Source organism: Podarcis gaigeae (assembly GCF_964106915.1).
Source record: "Podarcis gaigeae genome assembly, chromosome: 4".
In the NCBI taxonomy this organism is placed as follows: domain Eukaryota; kingdom Metazoa; phylum Chordata; class Lepidosauria; order Squamata; family Lacertidae; genus Podarcis; species Podarcis gaigeae.
This window is the reverse complement of record NC_139677.1, coordinates 74,466,918-74,482,624: the sequence shown is the minus strand read 5'-3', so window position 1 is coordinate 74,482,624 and position 15,707 is coordinate 74,466,918. Positions and strand designations below refer to the sequence as shown.

General features: G+C 41.3%; 2 protein-coding genes and 1 long non-coding RNA gene across 3 annotated transcripts in view; 1 reads left to right on the top strand and 2 right to left on the bottom strand.

The window, feature by feature from the left end:
- Window positions 1-15,707, bottom strand: part of LOC310843942 — a 142,695-nt gene that overhangs the window by 59,211 nt on the left and 67,777 nt on the right. The window lies entirely within an intron of this gene.
- LOC310844145 (lymphotactin-like) lies at window positions 4,670-8,676 on the bottom strand. Its single transcript, XM_083737914.1, has 3 exons — window positions 8,487-8,676; window positions 7,251-7,368; window positions 4,670-6,053 (listed from the first exon to the last, which is right to left on the bottom strand). The coding sequence occupies exons 1-3, from the start codon at window positions 8,554-8,556 to the stop codon at window positions 5,921-5,923; spliced, it is 321 nt and encodes a 106-aa protein (XP_083594040.1). The 5' UTR covers window positions 8,557-8,676; the 3' UTR covers window positions 4,670-5,920.
- On the top strand, window positions 12,845-15,497 carry LOC310843794 (uncharacterized protein). The gene is made up of 3 exons (XM_083737546.1): window positions 12,845-13,044; window positions 14,163-14,283; window positions 15,261-15,497. Exons 1-3 carry the CDS (start codon window positions 12,849-12,851, stop codon window positions 15,382-15,384), a joined length of 441 nt encoding a protein of 146 aa, XP_083593672.1. The 5' UTR covers window positions 12,845-12,848; the 3' UTR covers window positions 15,385-15,497.

Here is a 15,707-nt window from a genome sequence, read left to right as displayed (position 1 = left end):
AATTTTGTGGCTGCTGTCACCATCTGATCAGTCAAGACAGTTCTAACATAGAGAGTCCATAAGCACGAGACAGTGCCTTTACATGTGGGTTATGTTCAAAGCTACCAAAAATTGAGCTATCATAGTTCTGCAGAGAAGAGCCAAGGCGGCAGCAGGACCTGAGGAATTAAACAAAACAAGTACAAAAATACCCCATTTAGCATACATGTTGTCTTTGCATTTTTAATTTTTAAAAAGTATGCTTGAAAATTTGTACAAATTTTTATATGTGTTTCTCCAAATATATGCAATTTGTGTACACAATTTTGCCTGTGTATTTTTGATTTCCTCCCAACGGAATGCAATTTTGTACACTATTTTCAATAATATATGCATTTTTGCATGCACATTTCAGTATCGTACAGGAAGCTTTGTTTGCATTATTTGGTTTGAGACCTGCATTACAAAATTTGGGAAAGTGTTTGGTTTGGGCAGCGTGAATTTTGTAAGCTCATATTAATCATGCAAACCAAACTAACTTTTCCTCCATCCCTAGCCTGGGTTTTTCTATGTAGCACTTGCTTGCTGATTTAAGTGACTGTAGCTCATCACGTGTCCAATACTGCTTCCAACCTTCACTTATGCATTACCTCTTAGCACAGAGCCTATCCGTGTACAATTTGTACAGCTTTCCCCACCCCATGTGATCAGGAACCATGTCCCTTATCTTCACAAAAACGCCTTTGTACTTTGTTTACTCTTGTCCGTGGGAAAAACTCGTTATTCAATGGGAATTCAGAACCACAGAAGGAATGTACAGAGATACGCTATGGCACTTTTATGTGACATGAGCGCAGCTAAATCAATCAACACTTAGATCCCTCTTGGTAAGTAAGTAGCTATATGCCCCCTGGTGGCCAAAGAACTCACTTTGTCCCCTGGTTTTAATCATACCAGATTTGATCAGAGTGGGGGACACCTTCCTCCAGGTTGAGGATGTTGGCTTTCCAGAGATACTCCTGAAGTCAAAGAAGGGCCATGATGCTGGTACCTTTCTGGCTGTCCAGAGCTTTCTGTGTTACCCACAACCAGTAGTACATCACTGTCTTGCAGATAGGTGCCTTAAAACGAGAGGCACGTTTCTTCCTGGGTCAGGTCAGCTGTTAGTAATTTGCACTTTGGAGTCTCTGGTAATAAAATCAATCTATTTTCAGTGCAGGATTAGCAGCAGGAGACCTGCTGGTTTCCCCATATTTGGGCCCTGCAGCAAAGGACACCTAACAATCATTGGTCAGTTAGAAACATTAACTAAAGTGCCCCTTTCCAGCAAGAAAGCCTGTGTGTTGCAGACCAAGGACGTTCTCTCTCTTTCTGAAAAAGGCTTGGGAAAAAATGCACAGCCCAGTTACTGCAATGAAGCATTACTAATGTGCTCAGAGGCTTAAGTATTAATTGCACTAGCAAAACCAAACAAAAAGAACATCCAGGCAAAGTGCAACAGAGAGCTACAAGCCTCTGAACTGCTAGTATTTCAGCCCCTTGTATAACAGTTTTATATAAGCAATTTTTCCACTGTTAATGTTAATTTTTCTACTGTTAATGATGAAACAGTAGGTTCATGACTCATAAAGGGTTAATTTCTCAAGTGAGAGGTTCGGAAGTTCAAGTCTTCCTGGAATGAGTAACTTGCAACCTGGAACCTCTGCCCCATAAGTTAACAGCCCTGACCTGAGATATATACTTCTTCCCTCTTTATCGGCACTGGATGAGCCCAGTCAATTAGGGATCATACAGTAAGTGTGATGACATCACAGTGCCATGTAACCAATCAGATTTGGCAGCCTCATTAAGAGCAAATAAATCCTCAGAATTTTCAGGTAGGCCTAGGAATTTTCCCTTCCCTAGTCAGAGCAAACAGTACTGAGACAGACCAATGGTTTAGCAGCTTCCTCTGTTCTTATTCTAATGCATACCATGGATTGGGGAGCAAAAGTGGAAGAGGGTTGTTTCAAGCTTGGGTGTGTGGCTGGTGACTGTCCGGGTTGCTGGACTTGGTAGACTTGTGTTCTGTCCCAGCATGGATCTTCTTATGAAACAAGGAATGTCAGCACAGTTGCCTCAGCAACAAGAATGCATTCCCTCTTCTTCTTGACACTCACCCCCGCTTACTGGATGAATACTTTTGCTTCCTTTTCCAATAACCTATGATAGGGTTAGGGACACGGGTGGTGCTTTGGATTAAACCACAGAGCCTAGGACTTGCCAATCAGAAGGTCAGTGGTTTGAATCCCCGCAACGGGGTGAGCTCCCTTTGCTCGGTCCCTGCTCCTGCCAAGCTAGCAGTTCGAAAGCACCTCAAAGTGAAAGTAGATAAATAGGTACCGCTCCGGTGGGAAGGTAAACGGCATTTCCGTGTGCTGCTCTGGTTCGCCAGAAGTGGCTTAGTCATGCTGGCCACATGACCCGTAAGCTGTACGCCGGCTCCCTTGGCCAATAAAGCGAGATGAGCACTGCTCCTAATGGTCCCTTTACCTTTACCTTTATGATAGGGTTGCCATATGCCCTCTTTCCCCAGGACACATCCTCTTTTCCATGGGTATGTAAAAAGAGAGTCGTCCTAGAGATCCATAGTTAGAAGTATAGCCATACCTTGGTTCTCAAACAGAATGCGTTCCACGAGTCCGTTCAACTTCCGGAACTGTTAAAAAACCAAGGCGCTGCTTCTGATTAGCTGCAGGATTGGATGCAGGCTGCCACTTCAAAATATGAACTGTATACTGTATATAACAGGTATACTTTAGTCCGGATCACTTTTTATTCATGTGTCAATTGAGGACAACAGCAGATTCACTATATAACTGATTCTGAAGTAGCAAAGTCACAGCAACTTGTGTACATTTAATATAATTAACATTGAGATAGTTAATCATTACAAATACAGTGGTACCTTGGTTCTCAAACTTAATCCATTCCAGGAGTCCATTCAACTCCCAAAACCGTTCGAAAATCAAGGCATGGCTTCCGATTGGCTGCAGGAGCTTCCTGGACTCAATCAGAAGCCGTGTCGGACATTTGGCTTCCAAAAAATGTTCGCAAACTGGAACACTTACTCCCGGCTTTGTGGCATTTGGGAGCTGATCTGTTCGACAGCTAAGCCGTTCAAGAACCAAGGTACCACTGTACAAAGGCAAGTCTCATGGGGATGTTGCTGGGCTTCCACATATCATGGGTAGATTTATTTTCCCCTCTTTTAAAAAGAGTTTAGTCAGTATACATGAGTGGAACTGATGCTTCTTTGTGACTGTGCATATATATGCAGCCCCTAATATGAACTTGTAGTAAATAGCAATTCAATCCTGACAGACAGTTCCTTGTGCAAGTCTTTTGACATCTTGTTTGCTAACCTTGGAAGAAGAGGATTAACCTACACTTTGTACAGAGATTTAATTTTCTACTAGACCAACTCTGGAAATTATTGTGTGTTTTATGTCTGAAGATGCTAGCCTATTCCTCTAGCTGGCGCACGCTGAAGAAACCTAAGCACTTCTTTTCTGGTTCACTAATTCCCTGTCCAGTCTGAACCAACCTCACACAGACGCCAGAATGTGCAGAGCCTCCAAGGCATAATTTCAAAGAGTACCATCCGGGCAAAGGACTTTGGCATCGTGCTTGTTTGAACTTGATTCTCCTTCTCCTCCTTCCTTAAAAGAAAGAACTTGGATAAGGTCAATTAAACTGGTTTGGAGGTGGATGAAACTGGTGTGCTGTGTTAACAGTGCACATGGCTGGTATTTTCACAGTCAGAGATTCCAAGGCAGAAAAAGACTGATAACTATCCAGTCAGAGTCACTGAGCATAGTAAAAGCTGTTGAATACCCCACTCTTTGTGAATGTTTGAAATAATTAAACTCTCAGACCTCAGCGGAGTGGATAAAGGCTGTTTTAAATCTTCTCATTTGGTTGCCATGCCTTACCTGTTTGAACTGGTAAAAAACTAGGAATAAGATGGAACTTGTTATCTATCTATCTATCATCTCCCTCCCTCCCTCCCTCCCTCCCTCCCTCCCTCCCTCCCTCCCTCTCTCTCTCTCTCTCTCTGTCATCTGTCTATCTATCTATCTATCTATCATCTATCATCTATATCTATCTATCTATCATCTATCTATCATCTATCATCTATATCTATCTATCTATCATCTATCTATCTATCTATCTATCTATCTATCTATCTATCTATCTATCATCTATCTATCTATCTATCTATATCATCTATCTATCTATCTATCTATATCTATCTATCTATCTATCTATCTATCTATCTATCTATCTATCTATCTCTCTCTATCTATATCTATCTATCTATCTATCTATCTATCTATCTATCTATCTATCTATCTATATATATCTATCTATCTTTCTAATCTATCATCTATCTATCTATCTATCTATCTATCTATCTATCTATCTAATCTATCTATATCTATCATCTATCTACACACACTGGCAGTACCAAACATTTCATCAGATTTTTCTTGTGTTCTGTTACACCATGTTGTAACTGAAAAAACCCCGAGCAAGTAGTAAAGAGATGAAATGACTACTATGTTCTTCTTAAGATTTCAATGGGATTTGTACAAAAGCACTTCCTGGTAGATTCTACTTACTGTTAATAAACAAAAGATATAAAATATCATTCAAAGGACTGATTTATTAAGTGCATAGTAAAAGCATGGTAAAAGTAATTTGATCCCAAGTGTTGTAAAACCAACAACTGAATGAACAACTAAGTTCACATGAATGTCTTTGAATTAATATAAGTATATCTCTTCATTCAGCTAAGACATTTAAGATGCTCTTCAAAAGATTTCGTGGCATTATTCTTTTTGTACTCTTGACCAAAAACAATAATAGCTATCTTTTTCAAATATTCTCACTGTCACCTGTATTCTGTTGCTGTAACGTCTAGTTTGATCAGCAAATGGATCCAATGACAGGAAGTTAGTTGATTAATTTTTTAAAGTTCTTCAAAACAGATGACAGTCCCCTCAAAAAATCAAGGAAACGAAAAGGTATACAATTTTGAAGAATAGCAGCAAGCGGCAGTATTATACATTCCACGAAAGTTTCCAGTGATCATGTACTAAACATGAACCAGATGAAGAAAGCACAAATTTGAATTACAGGCAGCTCGTTCTATTTATTCCAATACATAAGTCCACATCCGTGTTAATCAACAGGCCTGTCCTTGATTTCTTTCTTGATACTGCTTTCCTTCTATTAGCTATTTCCTCATATATTTGCTCAACCATATATGAGGCTGTTACAGCCATATGTATCTTAGTGACCTAGGTAGTGCCAAAACTCTTTTGCTAACTGGTACTGTGGAAGAGTGATGAGCTTTACCTAGAAATATGGCTATTCACATGAGATAAAAGGACATTCTGAATATCCATGGGGGCCTCATCATTTTGTAAGTGCCAGATTGGTTTCTAGGGCTCCTCTCCCCCCAACCCCCAGCATCCCCTGGGGTTTATGTTTGTATAATCAGTGATATCTTAAGCACAGGAAACCCTCAGCCATCCTAACAGGGGAACAATAAGTTGTATGCAATCATAGAACACTCTACATTAATATTGTCTTCGAAAGACACTATAAACCAGAGAAACAATATGATGAAAAGGGAAACTCTGAATAAGTACTCCCCAAACACTGAAAACAGCTTCAACTGAAAATATTGAAAGAGCTGCCTTCTTCCAATAAATAAAAAAGGTTATCCTAAAATAATTAAGACTAAAGGCAGCATTAAAATGCTGTAATTGCATCAGCATTGCTTTGATGGATGAATAGATTCCAGTGAAACTACATCAGTTCAGTAACTTTATTTCCAGTCAGGAATTAGCCAAAGTTATGAGCAGCTATTGATGATTTGATGTGCGGCAGCTTAGCTGGTCATTTTCCTAGACGTTGTTCTTCTTTGTTGTATTGCCTTTTTTTGGTCCAAGTAGTTCATGGTTTTTGTCACCCATGGAAGATCATGTGGCACACAGATCTTGACACCTCTTCTGGTGATCAAGCTGCAAGAGAATAGAAAGCAAATCACTAAGTTTAATTTTGTTAAAGAATTATTGTGGATTGTATTTCTGTGTGAAATGTGAAACACAGTGCTTTGGGCAGCTGTTCTGTGTCCACAAGGAGCAAGTGGAATCCAGCACAATGGGACTCAATGAGACTTATTTCTGAGTAGACTTGCAAAGGATTGCAGCTAAAATTTTATTGGCTTCCAGTTGGATTGGTGTCAGTAATAGGTTGGAAGTTTGAATGATGAATGCTGGACACCATTAGATGCCTCCACTTAAAACAAGAACACAAGAAGAGCCTGCTGGATCAGGCCAATGGCCCATCTAATAATAATAATAATAATAATAATAATAATAATAATAATAATTTATTATTTGTACCCCACCCATCTGGCTGGGTTTCCCCAGCCACTCTTAGCAGCTTCCACAGAGACAAAAAATACCGTATTTTTCGCTCTATAACACGCACCTGACCATAACACGCACATAGTTTTTAGAGGAGGAAAATCCGTAGGCATGCCACCCATAGGCATTTCCTCCATAACACGCACAGACATTTCCCCTTACTTTCTAGGAGGAAAAAAGTGAGTGTTATGGTGCAAAAAATACGGTACACTAAAATGTCACACATTAAAAACTTCCCTGAACAGGGCTGCCTTAAGATGTCTTCTGAATGTCAGGTAGTTGTTTATCACTTTGACATCTGATGGGAGGGCGTTCTTTTAAATTAGTATTTTAAATTAGTATTTTTTCCTAGTGTTTTTATTGTAATTTTACTGGTGTTAGCTACCCTGAGCCCGACTTTGGCCGGGGAGGGTGGGGTATAAATAAATTATTATTATTATTATTATTATTATTATTATTATTATTATTATTAGTCCAGCATCCTGTTCTCGCAGTGGCCAAGCAGATGCCATGGGAAGCATGCAATTGGGACCCGAGGGCAAGAGCATGCTGCCTCTGAAAGGGAGGCAGAGCATAGCCATGATGCAATAGTCTCCTATATTAATCACATATATGGTCACCCACTCAGACAGTTATCAGATTGAACATGGAATGAACATTGCATAGTATACACTGGTAATACTACTACTTCTAACTGGAATCTGTGTTTCTTTGGAAAGTCACACAAGCATGTCTCTTTCTTCAGACTTGTAGGCTACTTTACAGTTGAAGATTAGGCAAGATACTTACATCACAGCTTTTACTGGTCTGGTTTGGGTTGTATAACTAGCAAATCTTCGGATGTTCATTTCATTTGTCTCTAAGGTTATACAGTTGTCGAGTGCCATAGTCTGAGATCCAAGCGTTCCTTAAAAAGAGATAAAATATAAGTTTAACTGGCATCAAATAATCAGGAACATTATTATTATTATTAGAATTAGAACTTATTTCCTTCCCCTCACCCTAATGTCTCAGGGCAGGTTACAACAATTTAAAAACCTCCATTAATATTAAAACACGCTATTTAAAAGTGTAAAACAACTTAAAAAAAAAAAAGGGGTTCCTTATAGGGCTTTTGTTCTTGCATGTCTGCAAGTGGTTCTGATTTCTGTTGGTCTTCTAGCCATTGGATTTTCAATACAATAAATCACAACTGTTACTCATTTGTTGTTGTTGTTGTTTAGTCGTTTAGTCGTGTCCGACTCTTCGTGACCCCATGGATCAGAGCACGCCAGGCACTTTTGTCTTCCACTGCCTCCCACAGTTTGGTCAAACTTATGCTGGTAGCTTCAAGAACACTATCCAACCATCTTGCCCTCTGTCGTCCGTTACTCATTTAGGGTAGTGATTGAAATCTCTCTCTCCCCCACCCTGAAAACTGCACTTCTACTGCAAGGAAAACATTTCTTGGCTTCTATCAATCCAGGTAGGAACATAGGTGCACAGGAAAAGATTTCAGCATCCACATGGAAATTATCATTAGGAGTCCCCTATTTATCGTCTTAAGGAAATCAGCCCTGAGTGCTCAATGGAAGGACAGATCGTGAAGCTGAGGCTCCAATACTTTGGCCACCTCATGAAAAGAGAAGACTCCCTGGAAAAAACCCTGAAGTTGGAAAGATTGAGGGCACAAGGAGAAGGGGACGACAGAGGACAAGATGGTTGGATAGTGTCTTCGAAGCTACCAGCATGAGTTTGACCAAACTGCAGGAGGCAGTGGAAGACAGGAGTGCCTGGCGTGCTCTGGTCCATGGGGTCATGAAGAATCGGACATGACTAAACAACTAAACAACAACAACATTTATCCTCTGAGAACTACAGTTCTCAGAATTCCCAGTGTGGAGATGGATTGTTAAACTGCTCTGCGAATTGTAGCTCAGAGAGGGAAATAAGGGTATTCAAACAACTCTTATCACCCTTAACAAACTACGCTTCCCAGGATATGAAATAAACATATGACTACTATTAATAATATTTTAAACATACCTGTAATAATATATATACTGAAGAGCTCGAAAAAAGCGATGGTCAGAATGGCTGCCGTGTAGAGTTTCATGGTTGATCCTTTCCTGAGGTGATGGGACTACAAGTAACTAAGGGCTCCCCTCAGCAGATTTTTATAGCTCGCTGGACCCTTCCTGGACCCTTCCTGAGCAAAAGGCGTAATGGGGAGGATGAGAGGCGGAAAATCTGAGAACACACTTCAGGTTTGGTTTTTTTCTAGTCAGGTGAAGGGTGGGAAAAAACCTTCATCTCTGCTAGCCCCTCATCGACAGCTTTTTCCTGCCACAATGTGGTTACTGCTTTAGCACTTCAAAAGTCAGTTTTATTTTAGGAACAAAAGAAAGTTCTTTCTCTGCAGTGGAAACCAGTAATGTGTCTATGGTTTCATCTTGATGCTGCTCAGTGGAGCCACAATGCACCACACAAATCAGGGAGAAAATGTGTAGCTCAGAAAAGACGCTCATGTGTACCAATGGAGAACCATAACAGGACTTCAAAGATCATCACTCGCTCCATTTCTAATGATCGGGTGTGAGTACTGTTGGCCGTGGGACCAAACCAGCACCACTGTCTCACGCACAAGGAAAGTATTGGCAGGACTGTGGAAACCAAAAGCAGGCCCGTGTGGACTGAGTGTGCTCAGTAGCCAGGGAAGGCCGACTGACTGGGATGGGGAGAAGAAAACCAGGTTGGAGAGGGAATGACATATCCTGGGGAAGGGCAATTGGTATTCCAAAGCATGACTGCACTGGTGTGTTTTCACTGTGCCAACCTTACTCAACCCTGCCAGCACCAGCAATGTCAGTAGTGGGAGGTCATGTAAGTGCCAGGACCTTACCCTGCCGACAGTGCTAGCTGCAACCCAACATGGAAACCCTATGCATAATCCTACTAAATCTAGTTGGTTTAATAACAGTATTAGGCTAGCAAGTGTGAGATCTTCCTGAAATCTCACAAGATCTCATGAGCTCTGTAAGATCTTGCAAGAGCTCAGTGAGATCTCACAAGATCTCACCAGAATCTGCCATTGTTGCTGCCAGGCACTGCTGCACAATCCAGGTAAGGCTTGGGCGGTGGTGAAATTCTCAGCATGTTGTATGCTGAAAGAAAATTATATGAAAATGATGTGCTGGTGGTGGAGGACCTATAAGGTTCTAAAAGCATTCTGGGAAAGCATGAACCACAAAAATCATACATCCACTGTTTCGTTCAGAATATTTTTTTTTTTTATTGTTTTCCTCCTCTAAAAACTAGGTGTGTCTTATGGTCAGGTGCGTCTTATGGAGCAAAAAATACGGTGATTATGTTCAAGTATCTTAACATCGGTTCAGTCATCACCCACACTGAATTTGTTTTGTAGGTCAGGCTGAAAGAAAGAGGTAAAGCAGTGTGAAATATATGCAGAAATTAATGGCTTTTGGAAAATGTTTCCATGGGCAGCTGTGCATATTAAAGGGGCTAAACTTCCGAATAAGAAAGATATCCCTACTTGGGATGCAAACGCTAAAATCTCTAGAGCACAGTACTTATTGGATGCTTTTGGAAGAAAATACCACTGATGCAAACAAGGGCCTAGATTAGGAGTGTCAACTTGCAGCCCCCTCCAGATGTTGTTGAACTCCCATCAGCCCTACCAACATAGCCAATGGCCAAAGAGTATAGGAGTGTAGTCCAACATGTGGAAGGTCACAGGTTCTCCATCCATGAGATGAATGAAAGGTGAAGATATTGTCAGGGGCTGGGCAGAGGAGGAGGAGTGGTGGAGACCGCCTCCCCATCCTGACCCTTCCAGGGCGGAGGAAGAGGAAGATAGTACAGATTTGCAACAGTGGTTTGCGGGAGTTCATAGCTCAGAGGCAGATAAGGGGGAAAGTGGGGAGAGGAGAGGAGCAGCAGGCAAAGCTGGAGCAGCAGCTGGCTGACACATTGTCACTAGAAAGCTTTCCAGACCCACCATCTCCCAGAACCCGGCAAGCCTTAGAAATAGGAGAGTAAAGAGATCGAAGACAGAGGGCACTTAGTGGCACCCGTAGAGGAGATGATGACGACGACGAATGAGGAAGTTGGAGAGAAGGGGGGTGGAGATTCACTCGGGACAACGCCATTATCCCAGAGGCTGGGTTCTATAGACTGTCTCTGTAAAGTTTGAAATAAAAAAAGGACTGTAAGAGCCTTTTCCTTGTCTTTATAATTTCCTGGGCAACTAGCTGACAGCACCCTGACAGATATGTACACCAACATACCTTATGTGCTGTGAGTGACAGGAGTTAAAAAAGTGAAAGATGAGCTTTGATATTTAAAAAATGTACATTTAATTTCAAATACTCATTAGATCTCTTAAAAAAGAAATATAATTAAAAAGAACCCTTAATATTACAATTTTTCTGATTTATAATTATAAGATGAAACATCCACATACCCTGTTCTTGGTATCGTTGATGCCTGTTTTCATCAGGCTAATCTACATTTATAAACATTTATCTATAAACATTTGTTGGGGCAATTTCCAGAAGTAGTTTTATATTTACAATATGAGCAAATTCCAGCAATTCAGGGACACTTTGTTGACATCTTGCTTTTCCACCTGATGACATGAAGGATATTATTAGGAGCAAGTGTAATTTTGCATCTTGTCTGTGTAGCTCTAGAGTCTGCCATGAAATTACATGGAGATGCATTCCCTTAGAGTGCTGAATAGGGGAGCAGGTGGCGCTGTGGTCTAAACCACTGAGCCTCTTGGGCTTGCTGACTGGAAGGTCAGCGGTTTGAATCTGCACAACGGGGTGAGCTTCTCTTGCTCTGTCCCAGCTCCTGCCAACTTAGCAGTTTGAAAGCATACCAGTGCAAGTAGATAAATAGGTACCACTGCGGTGGGAAGATAAAAGCCGTTTCCGTACGCTCTGGTTTCCATCACTGGGTTCTGCTGCGCCAGAAGCAGTTTAGTCATGCTGTCGCCTTTGACTGGACTTAACTCGTGTGTGTGTGTGTGTGTGTGTGTGTGTGTGTGTGATTATTATATTATCATGGGATTGGGAGTTAACCTGGTTGTCATCTTCGGTGTCCCCTCCAATCCTGTTGTTTTACACCTGTAGGATGAGATTCTGTAGAAAATGAGACTGCTAAAATGATCAAAACAAACCTCTTTGTTAAGTTAATGGCTTTCAAAAAGTCTGTTGTATCTTTTGGACTATAGGTGACTGGCTGCCACAGAAACTAGTCGCTGGAGATGCTTCCAAAAGATGAGCTTTTACCTGACTGGAATGTGTCCTTGAACTCTGATCATGCCTCATGCTTGCCTGGATGGAGGACAGGTGTGCATTTTTATGTGCATGTAGAAACTAGCCTACTATAGAAACATACAATTTAAATTCATTTCTCCACCCAGAAGGGAATGCAGCCCTTGAGCTGATATAGGTTCCTTACTGCTGTGTAGGAGAACAATAGACCTGGGACCAATCTCAACTCGGTCCAGTATATCTGAAGGAGGGTCTCCTCCCCCATCGTTCTGCCTGGACACTGAGGTCCAGCTCCGAGGGCCTTCTGGCGGTTCCCTCACTACGAGAGGCCAAGTTACAGGGAACCAGGCAGAGGGCCTTCTCGGTAGAGGGCCCTCCCATCAGATGTCAAAGCGATAAACAACTACCTGACATTCAGAAGACATCTGAAGGCAGCCCTGTTCAGGGAAGTTTTTAATATGTGACATTTTAGTGTATTTTTCATCTTTGTTGGAAGCCGCCCAGAGTGGCTTTATTATTATCAACTTGCAGCTGAAGCTGGGAACATACAGGTGCCCAATTCTGTTCTGTGATAATCCAGTGGCATTGGGTAACCACCTAGATATCTAATGGGAGAACAAACTCTGTTGAAGTGTTAATGCTGCACACCCTTCCATCTTACACACATTCTGTTTAAAGGTGTGAATAAAACCATATTTCATGAAGACACCACTGTTTCCTGTGACTTTCATTCTATCATTATCAGATTATCAAGGACATGGTCCAGCCATCCAAAAGCACCCAAAGGAAGCAGAGCAGGGCAGGTAAGGGGTGTGACCTTAGGGACTATCCTGAGAGCCTTGGTGGGATGCATTTATCTTTCAGGTCTGGGGTTTCCTAGTCCCACCATAGGTCATCTGTTTATATGAGCTGGCTTTCTGAGCTGAGTTTTCGCTCTGGTTTATGTGGCTTCACATACAGCTTAGTGATGTCACTAGGTTGGTTTCCACCACACTTCTTTTCTGTGCCTGAAATAATACTAACCAGATAAATGTTAGAAAGTGACCATATCGTAACAGGAAAAAAGCTTCTGGTGAGTGACAGCACAGAAAAGTTTTGTTGGACAAAAATGATCATCTGCTTCACATCCTCCCCATTACGCCACTTGCACAGGAAATGTCCAGTGACCTATAAAGGTCTGGTGAAGGGATTCTTGAGATACTTGCACTCTCGTCACCTGAGGAAAGGTCCAACCATGAAATTCTATATAGCAGCCATTCTTGCCATTGCTTTCCTTGAGCTCTTCAGTGTATGCATTATAAGAGGTATGTGTGTGATTTTATTCTGCTATTCAGCAGTAGCATCCAAATTGCTTTTTGGGATAAAATCCTTATATTGCTTTAGATACTGGCAAAACAGCTTTCAGTGCAGCCAGTACCCCAATCCATTTTATTGTGTATCCAGTTCCTGAAACAGATACAAGGTCTTGTTTTATGGATGATGATAAAGTATGATATATGTGTGTGCAGGTGGAGATGGAGAGAAGATTTGCTTCAAATTTAAAGGAGAGCCTCCCTAATTTGCAAATTCCAATTCAATAGGTCAAGTGAAACAGACACCCTTTGAAATACTCTGAATTTTGCAATGCAGTTTCCCCGATGCAGTGCAAAAATGCACATGCTGGGATAAAGTGTGCATAAAATGCCTATATTAGCAAAAACAACATACAAAAATATGTTTTGTTGGGGAAAATAGGTTTGCAAGATGTGTATATTAGGCAAAAGCACATAATAAATGTGCATAATACGAGAAATTATCCTTAAAGTGATGGCGAATTTTCATGAGGACTTAAAAAAAAAGAGAAAGCAAACTGCTATAGAAATGTAGAGGACTGAATTTAAGACTGGAAAAATTAGAAACTAAGCAAAACCAAGGTTGGCACATTTGTTGATTCCAGGTGTGGCAACTGTCTACTGATTCTGTTGCATCCCTGAAGCATTTCCATCTTTGTGGAAGATATAATCATGTTCTGTTGTTCTTATTATCCACATTTTTGTTGGGATCATAGAATCATAGAATTGTAGAGTTGGCAGGGATCCCAACTCGACAATTCCTCATATGGCTTGGTTTCCAGACCCTTGACCATGACAACCTGTTTGCCCCTTTAAACGTGTGCCAGGTGCTTTCTGTTCTTTCAGCTGGGTCCAGAGCTCCCTTATATTCAACAAAAAGGGTTCTGGGCATAGCTGATACTGAGCAACATACTTTGATGAGAACATGAACCACCTCTCTGCTTCTTGATGCAATTTCAAACTTCCTCTTCCAGACTGGTAATCTGCAATGGATTGCACATCACATGGTGGGATTATACTTTAAGGAAAACAAAAAAATAAAATAAAAGTGAAAGCTTCATTTCCCCCCTCTTATTTTATGTCTTTTTTAGGAAGCCTTGGGTCTCAGACCAGGCCACGAAGTGTCTGTAAGGGGTATCGTGAAAAACCAATCAAGAAGCAAAGAGTTGTTGATTACGAGAAGCTGGAACATGGACTAGCAAAAGACGCAATGTGAGTATCTGTTCTGCCAAGGCCCAAACAGTTCCTTTGGATTCATATTCTTGTGGGCCTTTGTAAGTCTGCCAAGAATCCCCTCACTTCTAAGCAGCCATCAGTTCAAACTCCTTACGGAAATTAGTGTAGGCCTTGTATCTATGGCAAGATCTGCAGTGGGATTCTCACCAGACATTTATTTCCCCCACAACGTTTCTATTCAGCTTGATTATAATAAAAGCTCGATGTGATTTGCAAAAAGAGGGCACATTGGTGTGTGCTTGGGTCATGTATACTGCCTTGGTTTGCTATTATTTTGGCATATTCTTGTGGTGATGATTTAGGTCATACACAGCCAGAGGAATTCTTATGAACATCAAAAGGGGGACAGTTGAGTGGCTAGTGGAAGACTCTCATGCCATCCTAGAATGCACTTAAAGGATAGGCAAGCATTCAACACCAGTAACCCAACCATGGGCTTACCTCTATAAATCAAATAGTCCCTTCCTCCAAAATGTTTACCAGGCATGTGACATTTCACTAATTCCTACTAAGTAAGTGCTGACTATAGAGATTTTTATTAACTCCTACAAGTATAGTTATAAATCAATGTTATATTATTGTTATAAAGATCAGGTCCAGGCCTTGTTAGCACTTATTCTAGCGCACTTAAGGGGCGATTGCTAACATCAGCTTATCTCGTCATGATCACAGCTCTCTTCTGCAACCTGACGCTAGGGTATATTGTCTAAAACTAGACCTTGCTGAGCTGGACTAAAGTTCATTTAGACCAGCATTATATTTTTAAGACCACTTTCCCCTTGCAAGCACATCCCCACACAAAGCTCCTTTCCCCCATAATGTGACAAACATGCATCCAAGCCAAGGGTAGAACAGCCTTCCCTCATCTGGTGCCCTCCAGATGTTTTGGACTATGAACAAGAATATAAGCCACATAGCTTATTTGCATTGGCTTGCCTTTTGTTGTCTTGCAGATTAACATTAAGAGATGGTTCCAGGGTCTGTGTGAAGCTTGAACGTCCCTGGGTGAAGAACATCATTCACTACGTGGACAGAATCACAATGAGCATATCTAGTCCTCAGCTCATGACCAGCTAGACTTCAGCATGTCAGAAGAAGGGTGTGTCAGAAAGAAAATGAATTGATATTGATTTTTATATATCTCAGTAACTTTGCATTCATGTACCATTTTATATGTTACTGTGTATACTTGCAATACAGTGGTACCTCGGATTAAGTACATAATTCGTTCCGGAGGTCCGTTCTTAACCTGAAACTGTTCTTAACCTGAAGCACCACTTTAGCTAATGAGGCCTCCCGTTGCCGCTGCGCCGCCGGAGCACAATTTCTGTTCTCATCCTGAAACAAAGTTCTTAACCCGAGGTACTATTTCTGGGTTAGCAGAGTCTGTAACCTGAAGC

Coding starts and splice junctions, on each gene's coding strand:
- LOC310844145 (XM_083737914.1), bottom strand. CDS start 8,556: ATGAAACTCTACACGGCAGCCATTCTGACCATCGCTTTTTTCGAGCTC. Junction 7,369..8,486: donor CAGTATATATATTATTACAG/GTATGTTTAAAA, acceptor TCTCTTTTTAAG/GAACGCTTGGATCTCAGACT. Junction 6,054..7,250: donor AGACCAGTAAAAGCTGTGAT/GTAAGTATCTTG, acceptor ATTCTCTTGCAG/CTTGATCACCAGAAGAGGTG.
- LOC310843794 (XM_083737546.1), top strand. CDS start 12,849: ATGATCATCTGCTTCACATCCTCCCCATTACGCCACTTGCACAGGAAA. Junction 13,045..14,162: donor CAGTGTATGCATTATAAGAG/GTATGTGTGTGA, acceptor TGTCTTTTTTAG/GAAGCCTTGGGTCTCAGACC. Junction 14,284..15,260: donor GGACTAGCAAAAGACGCAAT/GTGAGTATCTGT, acceptor GTTGTCTTGCAG/ATTAACATTAAGAGATGGTT.